This window comes from Eptatretus burgeri, chromosome 2 (genome assembly GCF_056783735.1).
Source record: "Eptatretus burgeri isolate ZD-2024b chromosome 2, Ebu_testis_v1, whole genome shotgun sequence".
Lineage (NCBI taxonomy): Eukaryota > Metazoa > Chordata > Myxini > Myxiniformes > Myxinidae > Eptatretus > Eptatretus burgeri.
In genome coordinates this window covers 123941087-123962356 of record NC_140962.1, presented here as the reverse complement: position 1 = coordinate 123962356, position 21270 = coordinate 123941087, and the positions used below count along the sequence as shown (strand labels likewise).

At 44.0% G+C, this 21270-nt stretch overlaps 1 protein-coding gene across 8 annotated transcripts in view; it reads right to left on the bottom strand.

Annotated features, from left to right (window-relative positions):
• Nucleotides 1-6690: 6690 nt before the first annotated feature.
• LOC147032987 (phosphatidylinositol 4-phosphate 3-kinase C2 domain-containing subunit alpha-like) overlaps nt 6691-21270 on the bottom strand; it is a 168508-nt gene continuing 153928 nt past the window's right edge. For 4 of the 8 annotated variants that reach the window (XM_085871063.1, XM_085871064.1, XM_085871065.1 and 1 more), the window contains one exon: nt 13909-17006. In XM_085871063.1, coding sequence (XP_085727189.1) covers nt 16824-17006 — 183 coding nt within the window. In that variant the 3' untranslated portion in view covers nt 13909-16823. Of the gene's footprint in view, nt 10061-10387; nt 10755-13908; nt 20842-21270 lie in introns of those variants that run through there. The other 4 variants (XR_015055420.1, XM_085871067.1, XM_085871066.1 and 1 more) reach the window with 4 other exon arrangements.

The following is a 21270-nucleotide window of genomic DNA, read 5'->3' as shown; positions in this document are numbered from 1 at the left end:
GCTGCTGCCATCCAAGCTCCAGAGGGTTGGGGATGACTGGGTCTAGGACCAGGTCCTGTGACCAAACACTCGCCTGTACATGTGCTCGCCTGATATGCTCCAACCAAGCACCATGGGTAGGTGGTAGTTTGTCCACTCCTTGTTCAGGCTTCAGTAGTTTGAAGAGGTGTTATCTGAGGTCCTTCGCCTGAGTGATGTGGAGTCGTCTAGGACAGAATAGTGCGCACAAGAACTCTTCACAGCCCTTGACCACTTCAGCGGATGGTTCTGCTCCTTATCCAAGCCCAGCCAGTGCAGCAAGTACCTTGGGGCTTGATGCAAGGAATGCTGTGAAGCATCCCTTTTTGCCCTTTCCTTGTATGTGTCCAGTTGTATCGCACCCGGTCAGTGTGTGCCAGTTGATTAAAGCAGATGCTTTATCTGGACTAAGTTGGTCATAGATTGGTTTCAGCATGACTTTGTGATGGCGCTCCCTGGTGCCCATGATTACTACTGGTTCGATGCCGAGTTGTGGTACCCTGCAAAGAGCCAGGAGTGGGACATCAGTGTCTTGGGATTATAGGTGGACTCTGAGTCCTGTTTCTGCAACTTCCACCGCATGTAGAATCATGAGTGTCTGCCTCTTCATGTGTGCTCACACCTGTAGAGACAGGGCAGTCGGAGTTTGTCACGACACCACTGCATGTCACGGTCACCAGGTTCCCAGCAGTACTCATGTCTGAGTTTTTGAGCCAGGTACAGAGTGAGTGAATCCTTTGTGTCGTTGCTTGCAAGAAAAGTACCTTTGTCTCTGATGCAAGTTGAATCTTGTACTATGTAGGATCGAATTCCCTTTGACTTGCCTCTGTGCCGTTCTCTTGTGCCTTCCTTGAGTGAAGATACTTTGGTATAGTTAAAGATAACCCTCACTTGGTCATAGCCTTGAGCTTTTGAGTCGATGATCTTGACATATGATGTGCCAAGGTCACTGCAGTTATTGAAGTTCTTGACCGCCATCAACTCCTGCAAGACTGCCATTCCATCGACTATGAGACAGCACCCCTTCTCTTCGGTCAGTTTGTGTGTAGTAGCTTCTTGGAATTTGTCACTATCGGCCTGCACAAGATTCTCCAGCAGGTGGATTACTGTGCTTTTGTCAGTTGTTGGGTGGATCGATCCATCTGGTTTCATCAACACCCGGTTTGCATATGCAAACTCGTGAGTGCCAATCACTGCTTCCAAATCAGTCTTCTCTTGATGACCACGCTATCACCAGCATCCTGGCAAAGAGTGATGATGTTGCTTTCAGTATCACAGCTTTGGAGCCAGCATTCAGTTTGATCTCTTTTGCAGATGCACTCCAAGACAGCAGTTTGACCTTTGTCATCTTGGACCATAGCTTTTCATTGCCAGTCAGATGTTCTTTAACGAATCTCAGATAGGCACCCATGCCAACCTGCTCTGTTGACAGGATGCTCTCTTTGACATTGTTGGGGAGTATCTCCTTTGACAGGAGCTTGAACATGCGGCCTGTCATGGCCTGGGGATCAGGCTCAGTACTGGACCCCTTGAAGATGTTGCATTGTGCTAGCAACGTCTTCAGCTGTGCAATAGCTCGTTCCTGGCGACGAACTTTGGCCTGGGAGAGGCAGTGGTGTTGATGTGCTATAGCATTGTTGGATAGTGCAGCCAGTCTTTCGGTCTCTGCAGAGAGGCATGCCAGCTCAGGGCCTGTGAGACAGAACTTGAGTGGAGTCTTTGGGTATGAGGTGATCTCAGAGATTCCTCCTTGACCTTTGGTAGATTTGTTGAGGTGCTCCATGGCTTGGTCTACACCAATGCGAGTGAATGGAACCATGTTGCTTGTGTTCACCGTGAAGTCGCCATTCACAAACTCCTGCCAAATGTCTGGGTCTGTGGTTTTCATCTCATGCATGCGAGCAATGTACTCAGGGATGTTTTGGGCATAATCTCGCCAGTTGTAGGCGAAGAAGTAGACAGTTTCTCCAGGGCTGCCAAGTCGAGGAACCAGTTACCCTCACATGTAGCTGAAACTGGAGCAGCACCATGACCTGATTCATGTACATGCGCGCCCACTTGTACATTGGATCCTTGTCATGAGTGACATCATACGCTAGCAGCTGCTTCTCGATGTTCAGAGACTCCAGCTTCACTAGGAATGCCTGGTGTGCCATGTGGACGTCCTGGTTGGCCCTGCATGCATCGGTCAACTCCTCTGCTGCTGACAGTAGGGAGTCACGCACTGCAGGATGGTCTTCCAGGAATGCACCCAGCCAGAGGTCGAACAGTGCTTGCAGTGTTACTTGGTGAGCTTGAAGAGCCCTGTTGTGATGGTTGCCATTGATAATCTGGGTCACCGTGACACTTCTGTACAGGTCTGCTTCCTGCCACGCCTCATCAAGGCCGCTCCCCTCAATTGTCCTGCCCAAGCACCGCAGGGCACATAGCACAGTGTGAAATGCACCAGGGCATAGTACCCACTTGTTTTTGTACTGCGGGTCAAGGTATTCAAGCTTCAGTGCCCTCTTGTACTGGTCCATATCCATGGTTGCCACCAGTTTGCTGTCTGGTCCAGTCACGAGATCATTCACTCTTGACAGCTGATCCAGTGCCATGACCAAAGTGGTCCATTCATGGGCTGCAGCATTGATGGGAAGCCCAAAGGCCTGGTCCACTACTGTGGGAGCATCCGTGGGCAGTGGATATGTGTGAGTGAATTGGAGGCAGACCAAACAGGTACAGACTGTTCTCCATCCATCCTGTCAGCTGTGGGTTCTTCTGGTTCACCTTCCTCTGTTGGCGGTGTTTCTGGGCCAGGCTCATGAACACTAGGCCTGTTGAAGAAGCGTGCCACCATCCACCCAATGTCATTGGTCTGTGATCTGCCATAACTCTCATCATACACTCTCATCTTGTAGTTGGTGTAGTGTGGACTCGTTTTGGGCTTTGGGTTCCCCTCAATCGTACATGCAACCATGTCGATAACAGTTGGTGGCACATCTTGTAGGCCTGCAGATGTCAGACTCTCACTGAATTGCACTGGGTCCACCACTGTTTCGCCTTTGTCCGATCGCTGGTACACTCCAAGGGCTGTTCCATGGAAACACCCTTTTCCATCTGGGGTGTCCACTTTCTTGTCGATGTTTTCCAGGGAAGCCTGGATCCTCTTGTTGCGCAGAAGGCCTGGTGGCACATACACCCCGTACTCTGATATTCTGAGAGATGGCATTGGCGATGTTACGTATTTTAGTGACACGGTCAGAAGATACCACAACGCCAAACTTGCTCAACAGCAATACCGCCTTCTGACTTCGGAAGTTGTGGTACGTGTACAGTGACAGTCCAACAGCATAGGGACTTTCAAACCAACTGTGGAACGTTGATTCTGATGACATGGGGGTGAGTGTCACTTGTCTGTCTGTCTTGCAGGCCTGTACTATTGATTTGAGACAGGATGAGACATGAGTTGTGCAAGTGTTCGGTGCGTGTCTGGGTTGTTGTTGCTTTTGCTCCTTGCAAGACGCATCTTGTGAAGATGATCAGTTCAGCTGGTACACGTGATTCACTGCACCCGACCAGTGACCCATTAAAGAACCATGGATCATCCTTTCTAGACCGTAGGACAGCTTGCCTAATTATGTTGGAACACCGGAAGATTGTGTTCATCTCTCCTTTGTCTCTCTCCTCTATTGCCTGGTCTATAGCAGAGCGACCAGCTTCATTGGAATGTGGGACTGCTGGCTTCCTCCCTCGTGCATCAGTGATTGTGAAATTTGTGATGTTCTGTTGGATTTTCTCAGAGGACCTGCAGAGTGATTTTTCTCGTTGTGAATTCCATGATCGTGCATCATATTGGTGTACAGTGCAGTCACCTCGGTCAGTGTGATGATGTCACCTTGATTCAAGCGCTCTTTTAATTCGGCAAAGAATTCAATCTCCGCCGAAATAGATGCCACAGTGTCTTTGTCTGACTGGTTGTCCCTGTTACTGAGCCTTTTTGGGGCTGCTGCACGTAGCGCTGCCAGTGCATTGTGTGGTACCTGATGTCCCTGGACAGGAAGTCTCCCTCCGCAAGGATGTCTGCCATATACAATTTCCATTGGTCATTATGACTGGCATCTACAATCTTTTTGACTGATTTTTCCAATGTCTGAAGTTCTGCATAAGTGAACCTGCTCTGGGTTTGAACCAGATCTGGCATGTTTCTTTTCGTGTTTATCTTGGCAGTAGAAACAAAGCTCTCGGTTGAACGGACTGACGTGGGATCGTGTGAGTGATCTTTTCATTTACTCAGCAGATTCACTGCCATCAGGCAGAGTGGTACTACTTGACATGGGTCGTCCCCCTTCCTTCTTGTATGACAACACGCTTGAACTCTTCGCAGACAGTGCTTTCTCGTACTGCTTTTTGTCTGTCAGTGTGCCCTTTGTGTGTCACCTCACTGTAGCATGTCCTGTGCCATACAGCATGGTTTCGTTCCAAGATCTCCGCTGACAAACCATGCAGCCGTTGATTCAAATGAACGAAGTCAGGATTCCTATATTCAGCTCTGACTGGTATAGTCAAGAAATTTCTGATAGCTTTCACGTTTTGGATACGTCAGTGACTCCAGCTTCTCTCCCTTTGTTTTTAGTGTTAACCCACTGTTCTCCTTGGCATTTGAGGCAGAAGTCAAAGTCAATTGATTGTTTCTTTATAGGTGGTTCTCCTAATGATGCAGAGGTGGCCATCTTCATTTATGTGCTCTGTGAAGGTGCAGATGTTGGGCTTGACACAAGTTGGCAATCAGAACTTGTAGCAGCAATGGTCGTAACTGGGACGTATTCATCTGCAACTTACGAAACAAATGCAATAATTAGGTGACACCAGTGGCGGATCTACGGGGGGGGGGAGGCCGGGGGCCCGACCCCTCCCCCTCCCCCTCCCCCCCCCACAGACAAAAAAAATGCCAAATGTTCTCATATGTACACTCCAGCTTTGTAGGAGATTCTGCTGAGCCTCAAGCAGGCCGCATAAACGATTTTCCGGGTGCCTATTTTTCAAAATTTTCTGGGGGAGGACCCCCAGACCTCCCTCACAGACTTTGCGCCTTCGGCACTCGTGAGTCGGGCCCGACGCCCCCCCCCACCTTGAAATTTCCTAGATCCGCGCCTGCAGCCAAGTACGTTACCTAAGATCACAAAATATCAGTTGTTGGTAGAATTAGTGTAGTATTTTGTATTATTAAATTTTTAAACAATCTAACCATATTTTGACTGAGGGCACAAAATACCTTAAGAAAAAATTGGCAATATTTGTTTTCGTATTTTACTACAGAATTTGGATGAATTTAAATGCATTTGCCAAAAGTCTGGCTCCCCAAAAATTGAAAAATATTTTTATGGCAACTAAAATCTTTTTCATACTTTTTGCTCAGAAATCACCCCGGGACCATATAGAAAAACTGGCAACATGTTTTTTTGTCCTAAATACTATTTAGAGGAATTTAAATGCATTTGCCAAGATTATATACAAAAATATGACGATTTAATTTTTTTACATTGACTGATGGACAACAGTCCTCGTTTAACGTAGTTATGTTCCTGAAAAGTGCGACTTTAAATTAATCCAATTTCCCCCATAATGTATATAGGGGGAGGGGTGAGGTTAGAGGGAAAAATTTCTATCAGACAAGCCATTATTTAATCATAGAGTATAAGTTTTAAATAATTTTAAACACAATTGAATATCATCATCATCATCACCAGTTTCTTTTTCTCATCTCGCGTTGGTTCAGATCTTCTCCGTGTGATTGCAGACTTTGCCACGTCGGCTTCTTCCACCTCATGAAAACTCACTTTATTGGCCAGGCTGAAGATAACTTTCTTTATTAAAACGAAGAAAACCATTAGTTTGGTACTAAATTAGGGGTAACCAGAGTTGGTGTCAAAGCCACCCAATGCTCGCCTGTTTATACATTTATCGTTTTTAAAAGACTCGTCGAATAATTAATTTTTTTTATAAAGCATTGCAGTGAAGTCTGATCCAAATAATTTTAAAACAATAAATGTATTTGTATATTGTAATCAGTAACAAGAGCGCAAGTGAGCACAATATATGCCCGAACAAGAAGGGAAATACAGAATTGTGCTACGACATGGAAAACAGCATCCTGGTTGCCATGGCAACCACTTTAGATGACGAACGTACGTCATGACACACCATCTCCAGTCTGTAGCTATGTACCAAATATGAAAGGTGAAAGTTGAAAACTTTGGGAGTTAGAGTGTGGACAGGAACGGATGGAAAACAGCATCCTGGTTGCCATGGCAATCACTTTAGATGATGAACGTATGTCGAGACACCGTCTCCAGTCTGTAGCTATGTACCAAATATGAAAGGTGAAAGTTGAAAACTTTGGGAGTTAGAGTGTGGACAGGAACGGACAGACGACACATAATACGCCCTGATATATATATATATATATATATATATATATATATATATATATATATATATATATATATATATATATATATATATATATATATATATATATATATATATATATATATATATATATATATATATATATATATATATATATATATATATATATATATATATATATATATATATATATATATATATATATATATATATATATATATATATATATATATATATATATATATATATATATATATATATATATATGTTGTTGTTCGTCTTTCGGCTGCTCCCGTTAGGGGTCACCACAGCAGATCAACCGTTATGATCCACATACTGATTTGGCACAGGTTTTATGCTGGATGCCCTTCCTGACGCAACCCTGGTCGCCTCTTACGACACAGGGATAAGGATTGGGTTTCGCCATGATTCCGGGCTGCCCTATACCTTCTCATAGCACGGCCCAGCACAGAGCTCCCGTCCTCAAGGGATCCTCCAACCCAAGCCTCCGAGTAGCTGGATTACAGGCGCACGCCACTACGCCCGGTTGATGTGTGTGTGTATTTTGAGATTTGAATGGTTGTTGAAGTAATGCACAACTATTATGCTCGCCGAAGGAGAAGGTATGGTATTCGGGTCCGTTTGTTTGTCTGTTTGTCCACACAGAACTTTCGTGTTTTTCTCCACAACCGTTGGTGAAAATTTTGTCTCAATCTGACAATCGGAGCGACTACTCATGTAGAATGTTTAATTGATAATTATGACGTCATAGGTCACTTGGTCTGGCAGACATGTTGGAAAAACAGAAAAACTTTGCACCTCTGTATCTGAAACCGTGTCATGGAAAAAAATTGAAACTTGGCACATGCCAAGTCCTCCTTATGAGGAATTTTTTTGTGAAGTCATAGGTGCCTTTGTTATGATGTCATTGCTTATGTAACACGCAACATCTGATCAGTATGAAAAATTGAGGGTCATCTCAGGATAAAATGGTCCACAGAAAAAAAAATTGATGACAGTCACGTGATTTGGCAACCACATTGTTTTAAAAAACAACCTTCAAAAAAATTCTCTGAAGTGGCTGAACAGATCGAGGTGAAACTTTACATGTATGACCACCTATCAATGAGGAACAAAAGGTTCACACATGTCATATGTCACATGGTTTGGTAGCCACATTGGATTTACCCTAAAACCTATAAATAAATAAATAAACAAGCCGGTAGGCAACATGGCTGCTCGCTCTAGCTGGAAAGCTGGCCGACGCGGCTAGCCGATATTCATGTACATGCTATCAATCAATTTAGAACAATAAATATGATTATCACAGCCCTCTTAGTTTGCATCCAGAAACCCGCCTTGTGAAATTTCAGGCATGTTTCCAAAGAGACTCTAACAAATGGCAGCCCTGGTAATTCCATTTATCTATTCGCTAAAGATTTAATTTTTTTTTATATGATGCTGTAAGACATTCTCCTTGGGCACAAAAAAAAACAGGTCCCTCAGAGGTCCAGTTTCGGAGGTATTGATTTTTTTTGTACAGTCCACAATAAGTGTACGATGTACGATAAAGTATTTTAGCTGTTGCTAAGCAACGGAGGTGTGCATAGCAACCATTTATTTTTGTGTACATGCTCGCCACATTGTACACACTTCACCCAAGTTTCATCAAAATCAGACTCTTTCTCTGAGAGATATTCGCAATTAACCGTTTCTGAAATGTTCGACATGTACTCGCCCAAAACCTATCTCCTCCTACAAATATTTTTGTTAGGGCTGCAAATTGGCATGAAGGGAGCGACATAGATTGCACACAGAACTCTCGGCTTCGATTTTTCGATTTATTTATTTATTTATTTACGATTTTTTGACCACTTTAAAGGGCCGTTGCTAGGGCCCGGGGTCCCATATTCGAAAGCACACGATTCCCAGAAATATTGGTCCTACCTACCAAATTTCATTGGAATCTGAGTGGTTTGGCCCCGAGGCTTGACCAAAGTTTCACGGACAGACAGACAGATGGAAATGTCCAGAATAAGGGTGCTCTAAGAGCAGGCAATAAATTCCAGAACGGCGTGACAGACCGAGGGCAAACTTCACACAAATGTTCTCCAAGACATCGGTGTACAAGTTTGTTGAGGAATAATTGATAGGTCACATGGTTTGGCAGCCATATTGCATTGAAGAAAAATATTAAACAATGTTTTCTCTGGAACCGTGTGAAACTTGAATTTCTCTGAAACTTCTCTATCATGATCCAGTAGTGATGGGGAATATCTATATATTACTAAAACTCTTATCTTGTATGTATGTTCCCAAAATACAGCCAAAACGCTACACAATAGCGCAAAAATGTTCGGCCCACCTTACTCACCATTCTCCTGCGGTGTACAGTATCAAGTTTTGTTCAAATTGGGCAACAAAAAAGTGATTAAAAAATCAATTCCTGATTCAGTCAAGTCCTCTTCGGGAGAATTTCATCGATGCAAACAACCTCAGGGGTATAGTTCGCTGGAGCTATCTTTTTTTTTTTTTTTTTTTCTTGAAATGATTTATTTTAAAATCTCAAACATTTAGTATAGACAAAACGATTTATTTTTAAGCATAAAATAAACATCACCATTTTGATCTTACACTTCCATGTTCATTAATAAATAAAATTGTTTTTAGAAAATTACGCACAATTTCTTCGACTTACTTTTCTCCGGTTTTTTTTTTCCACATTGACGCGCAATATCAGGTTTCGTTCAAATCGGGCAACAAAAAAAATTATTAAAAAGTCAATTCCCGATTCAGTCAAGTACTCTTCGGGATTATTTGATCAATGCAAACAACCTCAGCAGTATAGTTTGCTAGAGCTATCTTTTTTTTTTTTAATCAACCGCTATCACAACGGGAACCCAACAGGTTCATGGGTCGCCTCGTATGTTTTAAATTTCAACTTGATCGGGCACATGGTCTGGCAGTCATAATTTAATTTTTTGATATCAGCTCTTTTTGATTCTTTTTTTTAAATACCGTCCACTTGGCTGTGCCTGGTTGGGTTTAAGGGAAGAGTAGCAGCTGAAACCCGAATCCTGTACATGTTCCTCCTGATGACTTCATCTTTGTTTTTTGATTGTTTGGGTTCCTTCTGATTACTCCAATGGAGGACTGTACCTATTTGGTCTTCTATTTGATTTGAATGGAATTAATTTTAATCCCATTCTGAATTCAATTAAGCAATAATTTAAAAAAACGTCATGGGTCAGAGTCCGGTGTCCAATCAAAATGGGACGTCTTGATTCCCGGTTATCACTGCCAACAATTATAAAGTGGCAGTTTCAGTTATGACATGAATTACATAACACACCAGTACACAAACACTACACAAAGCAAGTCCTGGTGAGGATCTGTAATCTCTGATTGCTCTTTCTCTTGTTATTGTTTTGTCATGGAACTATTTAACATTTGTAATATTCGTTAAAGTGAAGACTAGTGAAATTTAAAATTGGTTTATGCTTGTAGCGAGAACGAATACGAGTTTCAGCCAGCATGCTGTATAACTCGAAGGTCAGCAGCAGTCTGTGTGGAGCAACGATGTGCCCAAAGGAAGCAGAAGTATCTCAAGCAGGTCGAGAGTGTGGGCAGCCTTGAGGAAATAAGAGGTATGCTTGGCATGTTAGACATAAAAGGATGATTATGCCAGACATGTTATCGAGAGACATACTGCTGATACTGGTGATGTTGGGGGTGGGGGTGGGGTATTCTACCTTCGAATTTAGGATTATATCAGAGGTTTTGGGTTAATTGGAGCGCTTGGATACAGCATGAAGTTGCCCACTTTGCATGCTACTTTTGCAAGGCTTGCATACTTTGTGGGTCTCGTCAAATAAATGCAGATGGGACAGCTGTCGTCTCCTACAAGCAATGGCATGGTGTAGTTATGGTACGAGTGCTGCTGTGGAGGGTTGCTTAAATGGCCTGTTTATTTCAAACGGTGTTTCAGGTCCTAACTTTGAAAACCCTGTGCAACAAATTTGGAATTGGATGCCGAACTTTTTAATATACAAACTGGATAGCTGAGATTCGACAAACTCCTACGCCTGACACCAACGATACTTTATATTGATAAACCTCACTTTGTATTCAAGAGGGGTTCAGGTGTTATATTCACGTCATGTATGATAAACGACATAAAGAACCCATACTCACGTGGATTAACATGTGTGCCTCAAACGTAGCTTGATTGGCTGCGAGTGATCACGTCATTACGTCAAAAACAACTGCATAGTGTATTTGGCACCAACAATTTCCATCGTCCAGTCGACCAGGGAAAGCTTTGTCTGCGAGTATGGAGAAAAACAGTTTATTTCCTTCTATACACCTTTTTTTCAGCCTCAATTGCTCATTTCACATTGGATTCATCATTCACGAATGCTGACTCACACGTGACAATTAAAAATAGCATGACATTTCTCTGATCATGTTTGCATTGTTCCTCAAGCCCCTGAAACGATTTTATAACCAGATGAAGTCAAGGAACTGAAAGGCAGTGAGATATCTCTCCATCCATTTGTCTTCGTCGCAAATTGTATGGCATACCGCGAAACAAGTAGGAAATGTCTTCAAATTTAAAACAAAATATTGCATGTTTTGCCACAACAATGTGGGAATGTTGTGCGACCCTGTGCTCAAGAGACGTTATCATTTATCTGCTGCAAAATTTATCTGCATTATTTAGAAGGGCACTCGGTGGGGCGCCTACCTTCGCCACATAATACCTGATCCATGAGAACATATCAGGCCCAATACATTTCTGAAATATCATGCTACATAGTGTTACGGCTGTGGAAATTCGCAATACACCATAAAGGGTCCTCAGGTGAGATATATCGATAAGTTAATGTGTAGTTAGCCCACACCTGTTTAGAGGGAATATGTGTGATTCATCCAGGCTGCGACGCTTTGAGTTTGCCATTTTTCTCTCTATCGTTATTTTGGACCATTAAGCCGCCAACAACTCAAACACCACCTTCGCCTCTTTACCTCCACAACTCCATCCTGCAAACATCGCTTCACCGCCATTCCCAAACGACACCTGCCAACCACCAAACCACCACAGCAAACCCCCCACCACCTTCGCCTTTCTCCTTCCACAACCATCGACCCCACCACCAGTCAACATTGAATGTCGTACTGTCCGAAGCCGTTCGGTGCTTGCTGCCGAACGCGGCAAGCCGCGAGTGCAATGGATGCCTTTACGGGAGAGGAAAATGGATCAGGAAGGCTTCACGCCCCTTTTCTTCCATCCAATGACTGAGCGTCGGGCAGTATGGCCCCGCCTCCAAGCGCGATGAATGTGGATTCCTTACGGGAGAGAAATTCAGATCAAAAGAGGTTCACGCCCCTTTTCCTCCGTCCAATGGGCGAGCGTCGGGCGGTATGGCCCCGCCTCCAAGCGCGATGGATGTGAATTCCTCTCAGGAAGGAATTCGGATCAAAAAAGGCTCACGCCCCTTTTTTGCCACACCAATGGCTGAACAGAGGGTGGCGTGGCCCCACCTCCAATCGCGTTCTGATCCTATAATCTGCATACAGGCTCCTCCCCCGGTCTATAAAAGACGCAAGTCTGTGTGGAACTGGTTAGTTGTAGTGTGGGGGTCGCTCGTCTCGTCGCTGGGCTCGAGCCACCTTCGCTTTCACAAGCGACCAAGCCAGCCAGCCATTCCCCTCGCTCGACACTGAGCATCAATAATCCCCCCCCCCATCCGCGCTGAGATAGTGCCGGTGGCCCCGTTCATTCCCCACCCTAACCGTGGTGCTGACCCAACCGTGCTGGTGCAGAGCACGCCGGAGAGGGCTCACCGACCACGCCAGGGGCACGGAGTCGGGGCGCAGCTGCGCAGATATTGCGGCTTGCCCGCCATCACGTCATGAAGACGCGGGTAAGACCTTTTCGGTCTCGTGGACCTGGCCGCTCCTCCAGGTTCCGCGCACATTTGTTCCACGGACCCCGTCTACCTCCTGCCTATGGGGAGGTCTTTCCTGTTTATTTTGAATGAATGATGTGGCGCCGAGTCCTGACAAGTATAATTGTTTAAGTGTTGTAAATAATTATAGTCGGTAGTAGTGCTTTTGCTTTTGTTGCATTTTCCTTTTTGCTGCACATTGCATTACTGCCTTACGTGCGTGTGTTGTGTGTGTGTGAAAATATAGTGCTTGCTTGTTGAACTGTGTTCCCGTTTCGTTGCGTCCTTTCCTCTGTTTGAAAGTTCCATCTTGCATCATGTAAGGGATTGATAGTGGGTTGAAACACCCGATAAGAAATCTGAACCGTCGAGGTCGACGATAACTCCGCTCGGTTATCCCTGCAGCACGGAACGAGCCGCTTAAACGGTTCGTGTCCGAAGTCGACCTGTGGCGAGGTACGTTCGCCCCGGTCGACCTCTCGCGCAGGTACTTAGGTAGGTCGAATTTGGCGAGCAACCCTATCCTGCGCGAGTGGGCAATTGGCACGGTCGTGGTGAGGTTAAACCCCCACCCGTGACTGGCTCCTGGCGGTAGTTCCAGGAGGGTCACGACTGAATTGTCCGTTCCGGTGGGCGGCGCGTCGCGATTCGAGTTACGTGGCCGATCGCACGCCGGACGGGCCAAAATTCGTAACAATATCGTTTTTGAGCCCCATCTCTCAATGGGGAAGAATCACAAAAAATAAATAATTCTCGTATCCAGATCCAGATTTTCACCAGAATTGAACGAATTCCTCCTCGTCACACCCAACCTGGCCATCAAGTTTCGTTTGAATACGTCCACAACTTTTTGAGATATCGTGCTATATGTTGGTTTAGCCCTATCTCTCAATGGTGAAGAATCACTTAAATTCTCGTATCCAGATCCGGATCTTCACCAAACTCGAATCAATTCGTCCTTGTCACACACCCAACCTGTCCACCAAGTTTCGTCCGAATCCGTCTGCCACTTTTTGAGATATTACAGACAGAAAGGGGTGAAAACATAAGCTACTTCACCTTCGGTGGTGGAAGTAAAAATGGCAAAGTGACAAAAAAAAAAATTGGCAAAAAAGGCCACTCCGTTTTTCAGTCTCATAGCGATAAAACCGAATACCAATTTTTTTTTTTCTTCTTTGACGGCAAAAATTCCCACGTTCTTGTGTGGTTAGCCGGGGGAAACTCGAATGAAGAATTTGTAATTGATTCAGGGTGCCGGTGCGAGCAGGCATACTCTTCCCACGGAAGACACCCTGGGATCTTTAATGTCCACAAACTGATGCAGGCAGCAGCAAACAGGACATCCATTTTAACGTCCATCTGAGGGATGGCACACAGACACACACACACACACACACACATTGATGAATGACCCTGCCTGTGAAACACTGGGGATGACAGTTTATAGCTGGCAGCCCAATTACCAAATTGTTCACAAACAAGATTGTGCAGAGTTATATTGAACAAAATTATTCCAAGTGCCATGAAGTAGAGTAAATGGTTTTATTACAAGAATTACATTATCAGTTCAGTGATTTATACAAGTTCGTTTGCACATTGATGGTGCTGACCAACATTTGTAGACAAAATAAAATGGTGTTAATATCAGAAATAACCAAAATAGAAATGCAAACTGGATATTCTTCATCACCACCTTGGTTTCACAAATGAACTCAGCTTTGTTACATTCTTCGCGACGATTCAAAACGATGACAAACAACAAACGTTTCTGGAGACACAGCGACGCACGATTACAGGCCGAAGGTTTTTTTCAGTTACAAAATGATTAACAAAATAAATCAGCAAAATAGTTTATTGATCTATCCCCCAACAATATTGCCAAAAGGAAAAAACAACAAACAAATGCATTGTCAATTCCAAATAACATTGCAGAACTGCAAGCTCACTCAAAAGAACCACTTTGGGTTAATGCATCACTGAATCAAGGTTTGTCCGATTAATCCGATAAATGTATTAGAGAGGAGAGAAAACTAAAAGGAATACGCATCTTGATGGCCACCCATTCTGTATTCTTTAAGAGGTTGGAACAAGTATGGCTGGATATCCGATGGTGATGTGAAAGAGAAGCAAGATTGGACAGGGTTTTCAAAAAGACGGCGCCATTTATGCCAACGTTACTTGACGTCGCACGGGCCTTCTGTAATGTTTAGCACGTGCATGGAAGAACATCGACAGAATTTGTTTCTTTTGAACCACCAAATCCATGTAAAGCACAATTCAGGTTCCTCAGCACCAATCTGGTGGACCCTTTAGAGCCGCTGCACACTAGCTGACGCAACGCAAAATGATCGTCGGTGACAGTTTTTGATAATCGTGTAATATTCGGCGGTTGATGATCCTCGTCAACGAGTTTTTCAAGCGCACCGACGATGATCGTGAAAGTTGAACATGTTATCGGTGACATTCGTGTATAATCGTGGAGTGTGCAGCAGTCTCCGACAATCGTCCACGCGACACAATGGATTGACCAATTAAACTTCAGCTTTGAGTAGCTTTCCTACGTAGCGTCATATCTGCAACATTAAAAAAAAAAGAAGAAATAGTTGTAGCTTATTTAACTTTCAAGTACAAAAAGGTATTCTGAAAGCTCAATATGGTAGCTTGAATCTGCCTTTTGTTTCCAGTAATTAAGAGATCTTCAGAATTAAATAGTGCTCTTTGAGATAAATTGTTATAAAAAATTGGGTATGTTTGAAATGGAGAGAGTGATAGTTCTGAATTGAGGATTGTGTGTGTGTGTGTGTGTGTGTGTGTGTGTGTGTGTGTGTGTGTGTGTGTGTGTGTGTGTAGTTGGTCAATGCTAGTTTAAATTGGAGTACTGCATTACTTGTGGCCAAAAACGCAAAGTTATTGCGACTCGCTCTACAACCGCGAGGACCCCCTGAACGTCACGTTTCTCCTCGCTGTCCATGTATACGTGCTCCAATACCTCATTGAAGAGTGTTTCTCTAATACTTTCTTCCTGCCATCGTCAAACAATAAAAATGGTGCCGTTGGAAAGGTAATAATCCATCTACTTGGTTGGAAAATTGAAAATCGATTCACTTGGCACAAAAAAAATTGTGGCCGTTTAATCATAAAACGACTTGTTTTAAAAGCCTGTCTTTCTGGGTTATAAAAAGGAGAGGAAATGCGAGTTCAATTCAGCGGCACGTTCCCAGAGGGAACGGGTATTTACCAGAAAATACAAGTACAAGTTTCCACATCTTCGACAGCAGGTTCCACGTGCAAGTTTGTTGAACTCCCCCTGAGCCGGCCTTCTCTCCACCCAGTGCTTTACCCACAGACACTTCTTTCTCCTGGCACTGCGTCGGAGAAGGACCAGCATGAGTGCCAAAGCAGCAGTGCTCAAAACTTTCACCCTCTCCTCCTCTCTCTGCATTTCTTCTTCATCGTCATTTTGTTTTACGCCAATAGTTCCGTAAACAGTCGCGTCGCGTTGCGTTGCGTGTGGGTGGTCTCCGCCCAAATGAGATGGCACAAGGTTCATCGCCGATGATCTTTTTTTCAATTGTGCCGGCTTTGTGTTAGATAGTGTGCAGCGGCCTTTCGAGTCCTAAAGAAAACATTGTTCGAGTTAATTCTGAGGATGAGGACGGGACAGTCGGCTTGAAGGAACGCAGTGGAGAGAACAAAATAAATTTAATTGCCTTATTAACAATGGTGCTGTGGGAGACGCCATCGTTGAGATGAAATACGAGTAGCTTCACAAGTAATGCAATGTAAAAAAGCATACTTCAGTGGCATAGTCTGCTTTTTTATAATCGCTTCATTGAACGAACACAATCAATGATCAAACATCCTTCATTTTTTTTTGATCAAGACAAACCAGTGCAACTAACTGCAGTTTATAAAATACAACAAAGTAGACATTATGCAACATAACAGCCGGGGAGAATGGTCCATTAACATTGCAATTTTGCCTGATAAACTGTGGACTGAATGGGAAAAAACAAAAACAAAGCAGCATGCTCTACTAAAACAAAATGATGACAAAAAAAATACACTTCTTATTTGTGGTTCACACAACACTGAATTAATGCAATACACGAAAGAACAAACCAACATGACGACGCTTCTTTGAAACAAATAGCACAGTCAACTTCAAAGGCATCAAGGAATTCTTAAGCTTTTAGGAAAGGCCATTCATTTAAGGCCATAACACGACATTTTGACCTCCCAGCCAGGCACAGCCCCTGCACCGACCATCGGCGAAGGTTTATAGTGCATGATCAATCAATTCCTCGGTCTCCCGGCTGGCTTTTCACAATCAAAACGAAGTCTTATGGACTCCAAGTCCAGGATATCAAGTATACGTACAAGCACAATGCTTAAAAAAAAAATTGAGGGTTAGGGAGAAGTCGTGGAAGAGTTCACTCCAACTTATTCACCAAGGGATGCCACCAGGGGAAACCATTCGGTGATCTCTTGGCTCAGGTCGACATCTTTAAGTGCCAAGAGCATGCCTCCCAAGAAGACGTTCTCCCGAAAAGCCTCGGCATTCCACACACTAAGGTGGAACCTGCGCTGCTTCAGGCTTTCCTTACTGAAATTGCTATAGACGAGCTGGTGAAACAAAAATACAAATAGAGGTACAGATTGATAAATACTGGTCATTATATAGTTCTCAGCAATGGCCTCATGCTTTAACTGTCTTGTACCTTCAAAGCTCCCCCAAGATGAATAATCTATCTTTAACTGGTTATGCACCTTCCTCTCCGGTATATTTTCTTGCTTGGAGGGTTATTTGTTTGCTTATTTGCTTGGAGGGTAAAAGCAAGCCAACTCACATATGGCAGTACAAGAAAACTCAGACGACACTTTGGTTTAACGCTTCGCAGCCTGGAATGTCTGATTGAAGAAGTTTCTACAGCTGGAAGGAGTGCCTGCAGCCATCTTCGTCAGGAATAAAATGTGGGTTCTGAGCACTTTTGGGTTCAAGCATCGGTAAACTTTAAACTTCGCACTTAAATCGACATGCCATTAAAAACAACCGACATATTTTACGAAAAGGAAAAGCGGCCGTCCATGTGTCCGTCATGCTTTATTCGAAAGGGTTTCTGCTGTTTTAGAATAATAACAACGGTACCATTGGAAATGTAACAATTGACTTGGTTGGAAAGCTAATAATTGATTTACTTGGAACAAAAATGTGCGACATTTAAACAAAAAGACGACGGTTTTAAAAGCCCTCCTTTCCAGGAGGAAAGAGGAAGATGCAGGACTCGGAACTTTAACGTAGCGAGTCCAATGGAAAGACAGCAGGAACCCTTTAGAATAAAGCACGATGGACACGGAAGGGGCATACACACAATAAAACTAATTTTTATATCCCTGGTGGTGCTGTGGGCGACGTGGGGTTTTGGTTTGCACTCGCGAGACCAACTGTCTGGGTGGCAGATATGCTTTTGTTCTTTGCGGATTATGCGTTTTTTTACCATGTGAGACATAATGCATAGCTTATGCTCACCGTTCAGGCCAGGAGGTACTGTTTTCAGTCAAACAACAATTGTAATCATCATTGCTTAGATATTTATATGGTATTCCGTCCTGACGAGGACAAATAAGCCCGAAATCCTGATCGGAAGCTCCGTTTGATGTTTAACCAATGATCACAGTAAATAATCTCAGTCTTTTGATACGAGTCGCCGCTTTTTGGCGGGCAAGCACCTCTGATCAGCACATTACGGAATTTTCCTCGAAGAGATCTTGTTGCACTGGCAGTCCATGACCAATGTGCCAGGTGTCCCCGACAGAGTAAAACAGCCCAGATTTGATATCAAACTGGACTGGTCGGAAATGCAAGAGCAAGAGCTGCTCTTGACGGTCTCGCAGCGCATGGAGGTGCGCCACTGCAAATATGTTATTTGCCACTGGCCCCGGGCATTCCCCTTTAAGGGGTTGGTCAGGACTACGCTCCATCTTCATCATAGTAGCAATAGTAAAGACCTTCCCTGGTGGGTGATGTTTGGGCCTGTGGCCTGGGACCCCACGACCTGGTGCCCCAACTACGCTGCTCGGATTGCCAAAGTGCTTTGGGTAGTTCACCCCAAGTTCACCTCTTGGGCCAGATCCTGTGGTTTACTTCCTTATGTTCCTCGCCAATTGGGCAGCTATTGGCTCATGCCTCGTGGGGGCCTGGGCTTCGCTTGCTTCTGGATCACGATGGGATGCCGATTTGAATTGCTTGATCCGGCCCTGGCTGACGGGATGCAGGTCCATAGTGGAGGGTGCCTCCTCCAATGGGTTCCCCCACTCCTATTTGATCACACTTCTGAACCGCACTCCCTGCGGCGATTCAGTTGCATGCTTCCCGGTGACGCCAGATGATCGAAGAGATCGAATGACGACCTGCCGGACCATGGACTACATCCGAATGATGGGTGCAGATCCAGTGAAGCACTGGCAAACTTCGCCAGGAACCGTCGCAGGGCACGTTTCAAAACAGCTTCGGCATCTCCGGACCCGTTGGAAGTCGGCACGAGGGATTGATCCCCAAGCGCTGATCCTTTGGATTCTGGACCGCCTACGTGGCCTGGAGACCCATGCAGTGGTGTTGGCCAGGTCCTAATTCAGTGCGTGCGTTGAGGGAGAGGGGAGGAGTTCCCCACCCCATCCCCTTACGGGAATGAGACAGGGATGGAGGGTGGTCAGCTCAGCGTCACTTGCTTCCACATACAAATTGAAGGTAGTGTTCCCACCAATGATCCCTGGTTCCGATTCAACACCAGCCATTATTACAGCTGTCTAACTCAATTACAAATTGCTTATCAATTTCCTTTCCAACCAATGAACTCTGCTCAAATACCTCCATTAATCTTTTCTAACTCACTCCATTTGAGCTACCATAAATACAGCACAAAAATATATTGCTATCACTGCAAAAACCACACCTTAAATCTCTGATGCCAAAAAAAAAAATCAATGCTGTGGAATTTCCGAATTCTGAAATTAGAATCAAATCCAAAAATGTCAAAACTAGATTGAACATTTAAGACAAGGCCATGAGAAGACATCATTGAACTTTTGCACGCATGATACAGACAATAAGAAAGAACAGACATGTGCAGTGTTTGATAATAATTGAACCTGGAATCCCATTATTATGAGCCATGAGCTAAGGTGGGAACACCAAAGCAGACCAAACCAACATTTTGTATCATGACAAAGAAAAATTATATTTACAAGCCATTAATTCATGATCTGAAGTAGGACATAAAGCATCTGCCCAATTCCACCCTCATTGTAATATGATGTTTGCACTTTATTTATTTTCCAGGATCCAAGGCTTGTAGTCGAGCACGCGCGCACGCGCACACACACACACACACACACACACACACACACACACACACACACACACACACACACACACACACACACACACACACACACTACAGGACTGTTAGACGAGACAACCACAGCCATTGAGCTTCGGGGGGGGGGGGGGGTGCCGTCACTTGCCAGGGCATTTTCTCCTTCCCATGGATGCCAACCTATGGTGAATGTCCGTGCTCTATGCTTTCAAATGGTGAACGACAGGCAAGGAAGCAACACATACATACCACGACAGGCAAGGAAGACTTTTTAAGTCCTTGGTATGACACGACCGGGGTTTGAACTACCGACCTTCAAGACTCGGAGCGGATGCTCTCACCATTACACCACTGAGTGTAGTCAAATCTCCCATCATTTCCCTATCTGCTGCATTTCTGCATGAGTACTGGTTTAGTTTTTTGCTTCAACTACATAACAGAAAATTAAACTGAAAGTACTTTATATTTATTTAAAGGAACACTTTGAGACAAATTTTGAGATTAAAGCTCCCCAAAAAATAATTAAACAGAAGGGCACTCGGTAGAGCGCTCACCTCCACCATGCAATTTTTGGTTCAGCCTGATCCATAAGAACATATCAGACCAAACAAATTTTTGAAAAATCATGTTATATATCGTTTTTGGCCACATCTCTCAATAGTGAAGAATCACTTTACAGCTTAACAAATTATCGGATCTGGATCTTCACCAAAATCAAATCAATTCGTCCTTGTCACACATACAACCTGTCCACCAAGTTTCATCCAAATCCGTTCATAACTTTAGGAGATATCCTGCTATATATTAGTTCAACCCTGTCCCTCAATGGAGAAGAATCACAATTCGTCCTCATCATACACCCAACATGTCCACCAAGTTTCGTCCGAATCCGTCCACAATTTTTTGAGACATCGTGCTATACATCATTTTTGGTCATATCTCTCAATAGTGAAGAATCGCGTAAAAAAATTCTAGTCGCCGGATCTGGATCAAGATCTTCACCAAAATCGAATCATTTCGTCCTTGTCACACACCCAACCTGCCCACCAAATTTCATCCAAATCATTCGACAGCTTTTTGATATCCTGCACACAAACAAACAAACAGACTGAGGTGAAAACAAAACGTCCCTCCACCCTCGGTGGCAAGTAACAAGAAGTTTCTCTCAAAGGCTTTTCCTTCAAAGAAAAATTTATAAAATTACTTACTGTTCTGATAAAGTCTTGTAATATAATTTAATTACATTACTTTTCAAAACGGAACAGTGGATGTAGTTGGTAAAGCAGGATGGGAGTGGGGGAGGGAGGGGGTGGTATTGGTACAAAGGGGGAGGGCGACTCAAGCTCATAAGATGGTCACATCACTCCAATCCTCAAAACACTTCACTAGCTCCGAGTACACCAACGTATCGATTTTAAAATATTAGTGATGATCTTCAAAGACGAACATAAATTGATTTCTGCCTACATTTTTGACTTTATCACATTTTACATCCCCACAAGAAAGTTGTGGTC